Source organism: Heliangelus exortis, chromosome 8 (assembly GCF_036169615.1).
Source record: "Heliangelus exortis chromosome 8, bHelExo1.hap1, whole genome shotgun sequence".
NCBI classification, from domain to species: Eukaryota; Metazoa; Chordata; class Aves; order Apodiformes; family Trochilidae; genus Heliangelus; species Heliangelus exortis.
This window is the reverse complement of record NC_092429.1, coordinates 5,191,785-5,207,057: the sequence shown is the minus strand read 5'-3', so window position 1 is coordinate 5,207,057 and position 15,273 is coordinate 5,191,785. Positions and strand designations below refer to the sequence as shown.

At 46.1% G+C, this 15,273-nt stretch overlaps 1 protein-coding gene across 2 annotated transcripts in view; it reads right to left on the bottom strand.

Annotated features, from left to right (window-relative positions):
- The window catches only part of GLIS1 (GLIS family zinc finger 1), a 185,202-nt gene extending 180,092 nt beyond the window's left edge, over positions 1 to 5,110 (bottom strand). The window contains exons 1-2 of one of the 2 annotated variants that reach the window (XM_071750088.1): positions 5,007 to 5,110; positions 3,970 to 4,359 (exon numbers count right to left, since the gene is read on the bottom strand). In XM_071750088.1, the coding sequence (XP_071606189.1) occupies positions 3,970 to 4,321 (352 nt within the window). In that variant the 5' untranslated portion in view covers positions 4,322 to 4,359; positions 5,007 to 5,110. Of the gene's footprint in view, positions 1 to 3,969; positions 4,432 to 5,006 lie in introns of those variants that run through there. The other variant, XM_071750089.1, reaches the window with a different exon arrangement.
- Between the last annotated feature and the right edge of the window lie 10,163 nt (positions 5,111 to 15,273).

Here is a 15,273-nt window from a genome sequence, read left to right as displayed (position 1 = left end):
AAGTCATAAAACCAAAACATATGCTTTTGCTTAATATCCCAACAGTATAAGCTGTTACTTACTCAGTGACTGTCCTGCTAACCAAGGGAATAGTCACAAGGGGTTACAATGGCAAGATTTAACCCTCCTTCTCAACAGCAGAAGAAAAGTAATACATTTCAGTACACTGGTTGAATGTTTGCTGAAAGCAGCTATGAGAAAAAAAAAAAAAAAAGAAAGAAAAAAAAAAAAAAAGAACTACCACTTCCTCCTTGCCTGAATAAAAAAAATACTCTCAACAAGGAAACATCCAACTACTGCAACCCGAACAGCTTATTGTTTTGCCCACTGTAAGTTAATATCTGAAGTGGTTACTGCTAAGGTCTGGGCCATTTGGATCACTTCCCAGTGGCACAACTAACAGGATAAATCTCGTCATTTCTACTGAGTCATGAATTAGGTACACCGACTGAAACTGGAAAAGAATGAAAAGAAGTGTTTCCTAGTAACAACCATAATGAAGGTCATTAAAAAAACTGAGATATTCGACATCTTTATAGATTACTCTTTTGTCACCACTGGAGTTTTCTTTACCAAAAGTTTCTTTTCTGTTCACAATAATTATTTTCCCCATGTTACTTTCAAAATTGCAATTCCGCAGCCTGAAATTCAACAGAACAGTACCAAAATCAGAGAATCCCAGGAAAATATTGTGCAATGGACCTCATACCTTATGATACAGTTATTCTGTGCTGAGCAGATCACAAATGCCTCCAAGAAGCACTGTCTGGGTACAAATACTCTCCTTTGTGACACACAAAGAAACCAATGATCAAGAAGAGACTGGTGTGTATCACAGACAATCGTACTAGAAGGACAGGCTAGTTGAAAAATGAGTGTTTATTTTCAACAGCTCCCAAACAGAACAAAACATCAAGCACTGTTCCAACATACTGATTATTTTGGTAAACAACTCCGTCCTGCAAAGTCTGGACCCACATGATCTGATCCCCTGAAGTAATCCTCATCTCAACCCCTCAAGTTTTTGTCTGGCTGTTCATGTAAAAAAAGACTTGCTTAGGCATGGAAGCATTTTGCAGGATCATAACTTAAATGCTGTGAAGCAGTGTAGTTAACACTACAGAGACATCACAACAGCAGGATGCTTTTTCCCCATTGTGATTACTTCAAAGCTTCCCTTTTTATTAGTAGGGTAGTGTATCATTTTGATTGATTCTGTTTTGAAAAAAATCAAAAACTATGCAAAGGCATGTTTAGAAAAAATATGTATTTTTTCTTTACAGGCAACTATAAAAAATTAGCTTTGCTCTTCTGCCCTCCCTACTTGCAGCTTTCAACTGTGGATAAACCAAAACCAGGAGGCACATTCTGTAATCTAACCCAGATCATGGAAGGAATTAGTGAGTACACGGTACTCTGGGGCTGGAGAGCAGGAGACACACAGCGTGATGATCTGAAATCAAGCTGTCATCAGCTTCCTTCCCAAATCATGTCACTGGGTAAATCTGAATATTTCCCTCATTCCCACTTCTTAGCTATATCTTGCTGTATCACATCCACATATAGCTGTTCTCTGGCCTTTATCTTCCTGAGAGAGCCAGCATTGTTGGGGGATGATTTGCAACATTCCTTGAAAGATGAGCGTCTGTCCCCACCACAGCATAGCTCACTTATAATATCTGGAGTGATGAGACAGAGCTCTGATTTTGCAGTTGGAACACAGGGAGTAATTGAGTGACTTCTGTTATTTCTGTGGAACTGACTCAGAAGCACAGGGTGCTAAGCAGGGGCTGGCAGATAGTTGGTAATCACTGGGGGAACTCCAAGACACCTGAGAGAGCATTAAGGCATTTGGTGGCACCTTACAGGTCAGAAGGAGCACCACATCCCACATATTTGAAATCAGATTCTAGTCTAAAATTTTACTTTCCCTAGCCTCTCCTGAAAACATCTTCACAGTGAAAAAAAAAATACCCAAAAAGCAGAAAACAAAATAAAATTAAAAAAAACCACCCGAGAAACCACAGTGTTGTTGTCTTTGGAAAAATCCAATGTTATCCAGCATAACACCATGCTCAGTAAATGAACCCTATCCTGCCCATGGATGCCTCCTACTTACTCCCATGACTCAAGTCACCCATATGCTGCAGCAACCACAAGGTAACACCCTGGAGAGAAAATACATTAAACAAAAAACAGCAACAAAACTTAAAACACACTTCTCAGAGGTGAAAAGGGGAAACTGATCAGTCAGGAAAGATGAATTAGCATCCTTCTCCCAGTGCCCACCTACACCTATCACAGGTCCCAAGTTTCAAGTGAATGGAAATTACACTTTTCTTCTTACCCTCCCTATACCCCTGCCCTCTGCAGGACCCACAAGAGAAATAAATATGAAAAGAGGAGTAAGGAGCACAAAGTGGAAAAAAAAAAAAAAACAAGCAAGCATTTCAACAGTCTGTTTGGGTAGGGCAATGCAGCATGGGTAGGGTTTTAAGCTGGTATGAACCCTAGTTGAGTGGCACCAACCTCACAAGTAGGACCACAAGGGACTTGAATATCTTACAAATTCCTTTTACAGGCAGCACTCACAGCAGCACAGCAGTACTAGAGCTCACAGCTGTCCCCCAATACTTTGTGAATCCTCCTTCTCCCCCCCTCCAAACATGGTTCTGTGTAACAGACCTACAACATTTCATTCTTGCCAAACATTAACAACCTTTTTTTTTTTTTTTTTTTCAGGAGAGGACAATTTCAGCATTAACAAACAGAAAACTAAAAAAGGTAATTTATAAATTTATAACCTGCTGCTCCACTCTGTCTGTATTCACTGGTGATGAACAAACACATCCTACAGTTTGCAGGACAGACCTCGAACAGATTGAGGTGTTCATTAACATAACTTCATGGCAATGAAAGGTACCATCACCCTAGGAAACGAGCTCACAAAAGAAAATGTTACCAATCCAAGGGCATGCAGTCTACTTTTACTTTTCAGAAGAATAGACAGAAAGGGATGCACTGAAAAAAAATCTTAGTGGGAACTGTCTTAAGATAACAGGACGTATATCTCTAAAATAGGGAATAGGAAAGGACTGAGAAGAGAAAAAAAAATTACCATTTTAACATTACAGAAAACATTGCTTTAATCACCTTAGGTGCACATATGTGTCTGCAAGTGGCTCTGGGGCATAAAGGAACACTTGAATTCCCTTTAAATCCACACAGTGATACCTTATAGGGAGTACTTTAAAACTAAAATTTGATTAGCAAATTCCAGCTCAATTAACAAGTTCTGCCTCAAAAGGGTAACTAACAGACTTCAGTGGGCAATTCCTAACCTAAATTGAGTGCCCCTTCTTTAACAACAGATAGATGAAAATTGGGCATTTGTTAACCAGCAGAATTTGACCTTACACCATGCCTTTCATGCACCAGGAATCCCGAGGATTCACTGCCTGAATCCAGCATTTGTAACACCTCCTTGAAATACAAACTATAAATCCAAGCAACCGTGGTGGAACTGCTGAATAAGAACGAGGCATTTATTGTCAGTCAGGCATACTCACAAAAAAACACCCCACACTGAAGCTCAGGACAGACTAACCCAGTGTTCAGCACCATCCTCAAAACAACTGACAAGCAGTCGCTCAGAACTAAAGAAGATGCAGGTCTCAGGATTTCTTAAGCAATATCGAGAAACACTCTGCTTCACATCAGCAAAAACACAGTCTGATTTATCCTGTGCCTCCAAGGTGCACAGAAAAAAAAAAAAGAAAAATGAAGTTTTCAAGCTTGCTGTTAAATAAACAAGTTAGAAAACATCCTGCAGACCAAAATGAAGTGGAGGAAAAAAAAAAAACAAAGCAGCACACAACACACCTTGGTAAACATTTTTGTTTGGCGGTTGAATAATTACTTTTTTTGTGTGTGGTGGTAGTGTTCGGTTCATGCAGTTTTTAAACTCACCCTTCACGCTTTGATGTTTCTGCTGCTGGAAATAATCTTTGGAGCCCCTAGCACATCGCAGCTCCTGAGCCCTCGGCAGAATCGGGATCCTCTCGAATATGCTGGCTCTTTTGGGGATGAAATCGAGCAGAGGCGCTGACATTTCAGGGGGGCTCTGCTGAGGCTCCGTGTGGTCACCGCCGTTGCTGACAGTTACTTTAAAGGACATCTGAGGATTCAAGAGAGCTTTACCAGTGCCGGGACGAGTCACCTGCGACAGTTCCTTCAGAGGCGCTCCCTGGCATTTACCGGTTACCTCGAAGCGGGCCGGACCGGCGTTGACTTTCTGACCCCCTGCGAGCTCACAGTGCATGTCCGCGTCCTGCCACAGCCCGGGCCCTCGCCGCTCTCCTGCACCGAGCGGCACACAGGGTGTCAGCGCCGGCGCTCGCCTCAGACCCCGCCGTCGGTCACCTCAGACCCCGCCGCGTGCGGCCGCCTCAGACCCCGCCACGCGCCGCCAACGGCCGTTAACCGCCGCCCGGGTGGGCGCGAGGCTGCCCGCAGCCCTCAGCAGGGAGGCTGAGGCGGCCCCCGCAGCCCCGCTCGGCTCCCTCACACACACCGGCCGCAGGGGGAAGTCAACGGAGAAGGGGTAGAAGGGCTCACTCCGACCGCGGCGGCTCGCCGGTGAAGGACAGGGAGTCCGGCGCCGCGCGTCGGCTTTCCCCCTTCTCCAGGCAACACCGGCCGGGCTTTCCGTAACCGCTCCCGGGAAGGAGAGACCAAGCCGGGAGGGGAGGGGGCCCGGCACACGGCCGGGGTTGTGTCGAGGCCGGTGCTTTTCAAATGAGGCATTCAAGCAGCGGCCGCCCAGGCAACGGCGGACGCGGCGGCAGCGCACGCAACGCCGCGGGGCGTGTTTGCCCTCACCGGGCGTTCACGGCGGGCTCACGGCGGCCCCTGGGTCACCGGCCTCGGAAAGGCGCCGAGAAGTGCGTGAGGGAGATCCCGCCCGGGCAGCTCCGGGGTGACAGCCGCGCCCCCCGCGCTCCTACCTGGGAGGGGCAGCCCGGGGGGACGCGCTGCCCACCGGCTCCCGCCGCGCCCCGTCCTGCTGCCGCGACCGGCTCATGGGCTCAGCCCCGCTCCCCCGCCGCAGGGCCGGCTGCCTGAGAGAAGGCGGCCCGGGCCATTATCCTGGCTGGGTTGCAGAGCCAGCCCTTCGCTCGGGCCAGTCGGGGCGGGCAGGGGGAGGGCTGTGCCGCCGGAGCCGCCCCTCGGGGCTTTGACAGCGGTGCGGCGAGGAGCGGGGTCCGCCCGCGGGCTCGGTGGCCCCTCACGGCCTCGCCCCGGCGGAGAAGGGGAGGAAAACGGGGACCCCGCGAGTGTCGGGAGAGGGTCAGCACCTCCCTGCGCCCCGGGCCCCTGCATTTCCCCGCTTGCCTCTGGAGTGGTCTGTGTATTTCCCCCTTCCCCTCGAGGGACCCCCGTGCCCGTCCCCGTCCCCTGGCAACCCGCTCAGGCGTCCGTCTGCCCCAACGCCAGGCACACGACCGGCGAGAACCCTGGGACACCCGCAAACCACCCAGCAGCACCCTATAAACAACTTCTGTGTGAAAGCCACAGCAACTGCAGCGTGTCACGGAGGAGCAGCAGGAGACAGCAAAAGCCTTGCCAAGGGCCCGGGAATCAGGAGATGTGTCATAAGTGGGTACAACCTGGCCAAGGCAGCTCCTCAATGATGTGGTTTAGGTGCATTCAGTGATTCTGCCTTTCTGATGGTCATGACCCATTCCCTTCCCATCCTACAGGTGCCTGGAGCTGGCCCACTCCAGAAGAGACAATTAAGAGCAAGCAGCCCAGAGCAGTGCCATTTGTGCTGGCTCCTCCTGGGCCAGCTCGGGTCTGGAAACAATCTAGCTGGGTTTATTAGCTTGGGCCTGGTTCCAAGCAAATGCAGGCTGAGCTATGATGTGCAGCTTTGCACCAGCAAGCTTTACCAGCCCATTCATTGCTGGCTCAGGGATGCCTGCACCCCACTGCTCTGCATGCTGCTGTCGGCACAGGTGCAGCTCTGCAGGTCTGTAACATGCCAGGACAGCTCAAAGAGAGGAACAAATCGGTGTCATCTCTGGTTTACACGGGTGTGAATCAAACAGACAGCTGGTTGGAAATCATGCTTGTTCACATCAAACCTAAAGAAGAGAGTTGGGAGATCTAGGACAAGAAGGAGGGACAACTACTGAACTGGCATCCTACTACACCCCTCCTGAGGAGCATCCCGCAGCCAGACAAGAGAGATCTTCACTTTTTCACAGCACAGATGCTGCACAGAGTGCCTCACAGTTTCACCCATCCTGTCAAGTAACACATGTCACCTGTGGAGTAAAGGAATGGTCAAGCCAGGAGGGCATGGCTTTTTCCTGGCAAATGCTAGGAATGTTGTGGATTTGGTCAGAGGGAGGCAACTCTCCATAAAAGACACAAGATCTTGAGATGGAACAAACAGTTCTGGGAGCAGAAGTACTGATAAAGACTCATATGCAGTGCCTCTCCCCTTTCCTGCACTGTGTGGATGCCCTGAGGACTATAAAAGCAGCTTTTCCCCACAGCAAGGGCAGCAATAGGGTGTTTTTCTTCTGCAAGACCATGTCTTAAATTGTCAGAAGTTAATATATCTCTGTCAAAAGGGATTGAAAACTGGTAAATGTCCTCAGAACATGTTAGTGGAAGCAAGATGCTACAAAAAGATAAATTCTCACCTCTCCTCTATAAAAGAACAAAACTAAATATTGACCAGCTGGCACAAGCACTGAATTGTAATGGTGACATCCTGCTGGTTTATAGAAACACAGTAAAAATATTCAGCACACCTTATCCCTCTGCATGGCTGTTCTCTACAGCCACACAACACCTCTCAGTGTTCTGCTACCCTACACCTATTCCCTGCTCCCACCTGCTTGTGGGATGCTCAGGACTGAGCCACCCTTCAGTCTGGAAATGCAAAAGGCACCTGGCAGTGCCACCAGGAACAGTAATTATTTAAGACACAAACACACTGTGGTAACAGTCTACACCCCAGTGACGTGAAGCAGCAGTAAAATTTACTGAGGGAAATATTATTGCAGAACACAGTGTAACCAGGGGAATGCTGCTGCTGCTGCTGCTTCCAGTGCAGGAAAACACAAGGGGATCCTGAGGGAGCCTCAGTTTGTGCAAATCGTTACATTTCATAGAATCAGAGAATCATAGAACTGGCTGGGTTGGAAGGGACCTCAGAGATCATCAAGTCCAACCCTTGATCCACTCCCGCTGCAGTTCCCAGCCCATGGCACTGAGTGCCACATCCAGGCTCTTTTGAAATATCTCCAGGGATGGAGAATCCACCACTTCCCTGGGCAGCCCATTCCAATGTCTGATCACCCTCTCCATAAAGAAATTCTTTCTAATGTCCAACCTAAACCTCCCCTGGCACAACTTGAGACCTCTTGTGCCCTCTTGTCTTGCAACCCCCCCCTGGCTCCAACCTCCTTTCAGGGAGTTGGAGAGAGTGATGAGGTCTCCCCTGAGCCTCCTCTTCTCCAGCCTGAACACCCCCAGCTCCCTCAGCCTCTCCTCATAGGATCTGTGCTCGAGTCCCTTCACCAGCCCAGTTGCCTCCTTTGGACCTGCTCCAGGACCTCGATATCCTTCCTGAACTGAGGGGCCCAGAACTGGACACAGTATTGATACACACAGCCTAAGTAGCTAAAATAGGTTTTCCTAGAAAACAGGTAGGTTTGTATGTATCATATAACTTCCGAGAGGGATTTTCTTTCATGGTTAGGGATCTTCCCGCAGAAAGCAGGGAATGGACAGACTGCAGCACCTCGGCTGCCCTGACCACATTGACCCATATCGTTCTGAATTCCCTATTTCAGGCCAGAAACGTCCTGCTCTGAACCGCTCCTTCACTCCATGGCTTTTCCCGGACATCACCATTCTCCTGAAAATTCTGCAAACTGCCGGGAGGTGCCGCCACTCGCTCAGCAATGGTTCAGGGATGGGGACGCTTTGAGCGGGGAAGAAGAAAAGTCTTTTTCACACAAGTGGCCGGGAAGGCTTCGGACTGAAGCACGTCACCGGCTCCAGCTTCAACCACGCAAAAGACTGAAGCCTTCAAGGTAAATTTCTCCATGGCAGATCATCTCACAGAGATGTTGGTCAAGCTGCAGGTACACATGTTCCTTCAAGAGGAAACAAGGCCCATGGACACAAACCTTCTATCTCTCACCACTATTTCCTCAGTTTCAAGCTAGAAACTGGCAGCTGCTCTGTCTTTGCTGGCATAGCTGGGGATGCATTCCCAGGCCTAAGCAAGGGAAGCAGATGGATTCTCCTTCTCCAGCCTGAGCTGTGCTTCATAGAGACCTGACACCATGAGCTGTTCCAAAACAATGCCTTGGCTCCTCCAGCAAGGAGGAGGGATAAAGGTTGGGAAGAGCCTCCCTGCTGAATCAGAGACTCTTCATATGTTTGGGTTCTGGAACAAAGGCCAAACAAGTGCAAACGTGGCTGCTAAGACTGTTTTATGCCCTAGGTCACCATGACTCTGCTGTATGCACAAACTGTACAGCAAATACCGATTCACCCAATGTTGTCACTACATCCATGAGCTAGATGGGTGCCTCCCCTCCTTGTGTCCTTGTGTAAATCAATCATTGGCCTCTCTCCCCACGAGAGCAATCCTCTCCCTTTGGAAGGAGAGGGGTAAGATTTCTCCCTATTAGCTGCCTTCTTCAACATTCCTGGTTGCCAAGGGTTGCTGTGGTCATGGGTCATAGCATGACCCATAGCAAGTCCAATTGCCTCCTCCCTCTATTAATGAAGTCTCCACCACCAAAGGAGACCTTCCAGTTGAGGCAGACAGGCCATCTTTAGCTCCTGAAGACAGTCTCTGGGAGTTGCTTTGTTTTCAGTTGGATACTAAAGTTGAGGTTGCAGTCTGGGGTAACAAACATCCAGAGGAATGCAACTGCTTGTCTGAATATCCTCTCCCTAGGTCAAGCAGGTAGGACACAACTAAGTAACCAGAGACTTACTCATCTGCCCATTGACTCCTAGCTGGTGACTAAAGAAAGAACAGATAGTGGTCTATGGCTCAGGCTGGGGTGAAATTATCCCTCACAGCAACTAAGAAAAACCCAAGACATCGACAATGGTGCCAACTGTGCCAATTGGCATCCTGGTAGCCAGATGGCACTGAAACACCAACAAGTTCCCCACCCTTCTGGTTCTGAACATCAGTGGTGGTAGGACAAGGCTGTGACACCAAAACCAGCTCCCACATCATGTTAGCCACAAAAAATGAGGTAGTCCTGGACCACCACAGCTCAGCTAACATACCTGAGCCCTGAGCACACACAAGATCACATCACACCAGGCACAGCTCAGAGCTTACACAGTACAGCGAGATGAAAACCAGAATTTATACAAGTTTGATACTTCAGTGTTTCCCTGCTGATACCAGACAAGATCAGTCATTGCCACAATGGTGTTTTTCTCAAACAGGTGTTTAGGCAGACACAGCCTCTTTGCTCCAGACAGCATCAGTCCCTGTGGTCACAATACACCAGCAGAGGCAAAAGCTGTCCTGGCTTGACATGATCCTGCCTGGAAGCTAAATACACATGAGGACAAGGACAGATCATCTGTAAAAGGTGAGGGAAACAGGAGGGGGGAAAGGAAAATCTGTAAAGGGCATCCCAGTTCACCAAATCCAGTCTTGAAAGTGGGCTCTTTACCTTTGTCAGGAGTGGACAGATCTAAGTGGCCTCAGCGTTACAGCTGCTCACAAACCACATCTTCAAGAACCTTTTAGAAGCTGAAAACTCCAGTTCCCCAAGCAGTCCTTCTGTGGGAGGAGAGGAATGAAGCAGAATGGATACGGGTAAAGTGAGCTGTGCAGAGCAAACAAGCAGACTTGAAGTATTAATCCTAGTTCACATACTGAAATCCTTGCTTCTGCTCCAGCAGGCAACAAAATTAAATTTCAAAGGGACACAACTGAAATTGTGAGGCCTTTGTGTGACTGCTGCCATACAGACAGAGATGGGAGGTGTAACCCTAAGCATTCTGTTAATATAGGGCAAAACAAGCTCTCTGGTGGAAGAAATAACAAACTTTTTTATAAATAATGAGTAACAAGCTGTCGATTCACACACAGCAGTTTATTTACAAAGGCATGCCAAGTCCAGACTTGTTTTTGTTTTAATTTACTGCAGCACAGATAGTAAAAAAGAAATAACCAAACAAAACCCGAGCCAATGGGATTGTCTCTGCAAGCTTGCCCGTTTCTTAGAGATTGCCTTTATCCCTTTAAGGCAGCACAAAGCTCTTCTTTATAGTGGTTTTTAAATGACCTCCTAAATTAAGACAGCAGGGTCAAACTGACCACATGTTATCTAGTGATGTACTCAACTATTGCCTCATAACTTACAGATTTGCTTATAGCTCTAGCAGTTAAAGAAGTTCCTCAGATCACTGTGACTGATCTTTTAAAATAAAAAAATGCCTCTTTTCAATAGTTTGCATATTTGGGCAAAATTGTACAGTAATCTGGAATCCACCTTTGTCTTCCACAGACTGCAAGAATCAACCAGCATCTCCAAAAAGCCACTGTAACACTACAGATCTCCCCCTCCCTCCTGTCTCCCAAGGTAATTCACAGACCATTCCAGAGGTCTTGAAGGGGGGAGTAAAAAAGGGGTTTAAAGGGGAGAATAAGGGTTTAAAAAGTCTCCATTCAGGATGTGGCTGTTTACACCTGAAGTGAGCTTCCTCAAGTATTCATCTGTACTGTTTGTCTGCATCAGCACATAGATACATCTCACACACCACACACAACACAGGTAGTAAACATACACCTAAGACCCAAACCAACAAACAAAAAATTGGGACAGCACAACTTAAAAATATTCAGCATGTAAAAACCAATCCTCAGCACTGGGACACGTCAGGACTAGAATTACTGGTACAGCCTCTATTCAAACCCACTATAAATGAGTTATAGTACTGGCTTTATAACATGGCCCTGCAGTCATCTTGCCTGGGGATCCATATATTCAATGCACTGCAGATAGTGATTGCTGAATGAGCAGCTCTTCATTCTGCTATTCTCTTTATTGGCATAGTGTCTGGACCACACACTGAATACATTTACTGCACATCAGCCAAGCCCTGCTCAGAATACAGAATTATTTTCTCCAGGGCATCTCTTTGCTGTCCATCACTGCTGTGCATCCCTACCACAAATTGGTAGCCTAACAATTTGCAAACAAATCTTTACTTATCATCAATGGAGGTGAGGGAGGGTGGGGTTATAGACTAAGCCCCATTTTACAACAGAAGCCAAAAGCTTCATTTTGAGTGTTAAACTTACTTTGAGTGTTAAACTTGTCAAAGAGTGACAGCTTGCCCCAGCCCTTGCTCCAGGTTATTTAGCATTTCCCATCATTGTATAGAGTGGAGCACATTTCCAGTTCCCTCAGTTAAACTCAGCTCTTGGTGAAGGATGCAGAAACTGGGAGATGTGCTGAGTGGCCACCCTTGAAGAGCTGAAGTGCAGCACAGGCTCTGTGTAACAAAGGCAAACACTATGAGTGGACTTTCTCTTCCCGCAACAACCTTTATGGTTGTTGATAAATCCTTCCCCAGACCAGGCTGCCAGGGTCTGCAAAGGCAACACACCCAGCCTCAGTCCTCACTTGATTTTTTTAGGTCACATTTTTCTCTGAAATTCTTGCTACTTTTGGAACTAACTCTTAAAGGGAATAATAAAAAAAAAAAAGATAACCCCTATGCTACTTCCACCTGTTAGAAGCATCAGGTAGTGTATCCAGCGTGCCATGCTGGGAGCTATTCCCCCTGCAAGCTGTGTTTTGATCTCATGGCAGGCTCCAGAGACACCGTGTTCATTTATCTCCTGACTGACTGGCTCTACTGTAGACCCAAGGTTTCTGCAAGAGCAGAAAGGTGAGGTCTTCTCTAATTTAGTTTTTTTCCTTCTGAGATTGGAGAGGAATGTTGGTTTTGCTCTCTCTCACAGCCTGTTTTTTTCAGACTCAAGGGAGATGCATAGTTTGTTTATACTACAGGTTTGTTCAAAGCTGATATATGAGGTACAAATCTCTCCTGTGAGGCTGCAGTGAGGGGAAGCAATATTGTGATGTGAGAACATGCCCTTGCAACACAAGAGCTTGGCAAGCCACACTCCAGGCATACCCATGGCACCCAGATCCCTTTGATCCACATAGCAAATATGTTAAACACAGTCCTGGTGATAGAAAACACCAAGACCAGAGGGAAAAGAAAGGGGGTGGATAGTGGGGAGTGTCCTCAATTTGCAGCATTGTAGAAAGGTGGTGATGGGAGTGGGGGGAGCATGGCTGCCACCAGCCATGAAGCCCCAGAGCTATCAAATGCCTGCTTGAACATGCACTGCAAGCTGCCACCAGTCATCCCCTGAGGGAAGGGGACAGAACTGCACCAGACAAGAAGCATCTTCACAACAGCAGGTGCTCCCAGGACCATCCCATATGGATTCACACACACATAAATCCAATTCCCCACAGTGCCAGGACCTCCCCCCACCCCTTCCAGGCAGAACATCATTTCCCCACCTGGCCCATGCCAGTAGCTGGGTGGGGAAATATGGTGATCACACAACCCACAGACTTGCCTGTGACTGAACAGGTCCCAGAAAGTTCAGCAGCAAAAGACCAATACTTCCATGGCTGCAGCTGGATGCATCTGCAGGGGTGCTTGCCTTGCCCTCAGAGCCATGTGTGTGTTTCAGGAGGTGGGAAGATGGCTGCTTGGGGCCTTAAGACACGGAGCAGAGTGGATACAATACAGCCTCTGTTCAAAGTAAGCAGCAACAGAATCAAAACCACTTCATTTCAAGGGTGCATTCAGGCTCTGAGCTGCAATTGGCATCGAGACAATTCTCCAAAGTGGCAAAGTGCTCCTGTTGAGGGAGCAAGACCTGCCTGGCTCCCTCAGACAGCAGCACACAAGCGTTTCCAAGGATAAGGCCACCACATTTGTCCATCCACAGGCTGAATTTTCAAAGTTGCATCTCAGAAAATGAAGCAGAGTAGGGTTTGGGGGTTTTCTTTCATATTATAAGAGACTGTTGGAGAGCTAAAGCCTCTGTTTCATTACTGCATTCTAACAGGAAAACAGATCTGAACAATCTGCAGCTGGAGTGGAAATCATTTCAGACACCCTTGACTACTGCCCACCTGTAGGGAGAGGCAGGTAGTTCACAGGGTTACCAGAACAGCCATCAAACCAAACCCTATCAGTTTCACTTGTGCACTTAGTATGCAATCCAGCAAGAAGATGCAGCTCAGCTTTGAGATGACTGAACAGATGAGAAATATTATGAGGCTTGAGGGATCCAATTTAACTGCAGTTACATAGAAACCAACAGTAAAAAGGCTTTTTTTTTTTTTAGCTCATTATCCAGAATGTAGAAATGAACTTGACTCTTCTCATCTCTCACAGAGGCTTCACAGATGGGTTATTTTTATGTTAAGACAGAAATCTATAAAATAACTTGAAACAGCAGCAGAGTTTGCCAGGGGAATATACTATTTCCAAAACCAACACCAGAATGTTGTCCCTGTTTGAGTTGTGTAAGGTAGTTGCTGCATCTTCAGAAGGCACAATGTATACTTTCTATTATTGTACACTTACATTCAAAAGCATGAGATTCTACAAAATATGCACTTTTAAGTAAAGGCTTAAAAAAAAAAAAAGGTCTACAGCTATTAAAGAACTGAAGCTTTTAAAGAAACCACAAAGCAATCAGCTTTTGAAAGCTCTTCTGTCATACAGAGGATGCCATGAATCACACACATTAGCAGATGTCATGTGCAAATCTGCTCCAACAGGAGGACAGATCTCAATCACTTTGGCATTGAAAAGAACTCTACATTTTAAGCCTGCTGCTGAGAGCCATAACACTGTTAAATTACAACTTACAGCTTATAGTTGTGGGAGTGTTGCAGAAAATAAGAGAGCAATAAAATACATATATATATATATTCTGCACCTGTTTCAATGCATGAAAATTTTATTTGAAACTTTTGGCTGAAGTATTTGGGTCAACACCTACACCTGAGGTACTAGCTAAAGCACCATTTTAACTCCAGGTGCACACTGCAATACCAGAAAACAAACAAATTAAATTGTTTAATAAGCCAGGCAGGCAAGAGGCTTTAACATAACAGTCAAACCTGTGGAAGAAGTTAAGCCTGGAGAGGCTTTTAAAGACTTTGTGTTCAAGCTGTAAATATAATGAAAGGCTGTCCACACCTTACAGTGTTTGCTGTAAACAATCTCAATATAGCTCTAATTTCCACTATCAAATCTAACATGAGCAGTTGCTGCATTACAAGAAAATTAGGGGTGTCTGTGGAGGAGGAAATAAATATATAGATCTCACTGTTAGATTTGGGGTTTTTTCTTCTACTCAAACCTTACAAACCCCCCTAAACTGAAGCATTACTGCTACACAACAACTCACTATCAGCTGATCACTTCATCACACCAGCATGACACTTCAGCCATCTTCAGACCACAGGTCCTCTATGGAAAAAAAAAAAACCAAAAAACCAAAACAAAACATAGGACTAACAGCATTGAAGAGAATGTAAGGAAAATGATTCAAAGTTTGTTTCTCCTTATCAAACCAAATTAACTACACGACCATTTAGCTTACTGTTATCTCAAGGAAATTATACAGTAAAGTACTGCAGCAATATCTAAGCACTTCATGCTCCACATGTTTTCTAGTGTAGATATTGCCATGACTGGAATTAGTTTAAAATGGAGTAGTTAATTTTCAAACAATCAAGACAAGTTTACTTCCAGATAAAAAGCTTAAAATATGTTTTTCACAAGTCATTTTTTTACCAGAAGCTACAAATAGTGTATATTATTTTGAAAAAGTTGGTTTTACTGCAAACATCTTTCCCATCTACCTTAAGAGAAAGGTGTTGATCTAAACTTTATTCCACAGTATCACTGGAGTTTTATCTATAAAAGTTTATTATACTTGGAGTTTTAGTAAATGCAGTAATGCTTCCTCTATGGTGCAGTGTAGATCAGAACTTAGTTTCCTAAGTCACCTTAAACATAAAACCCAAGCTGCCAGCTTCTCAAGAAGTATTTGTGTCTTAACAATGCCTTTCTGCACACCCATTTTACTCTGAAGGAATATTTCTATCTCACAGCAGAGTAGCATCTTTTATTCCTGGGGACATCTGTTTCCTA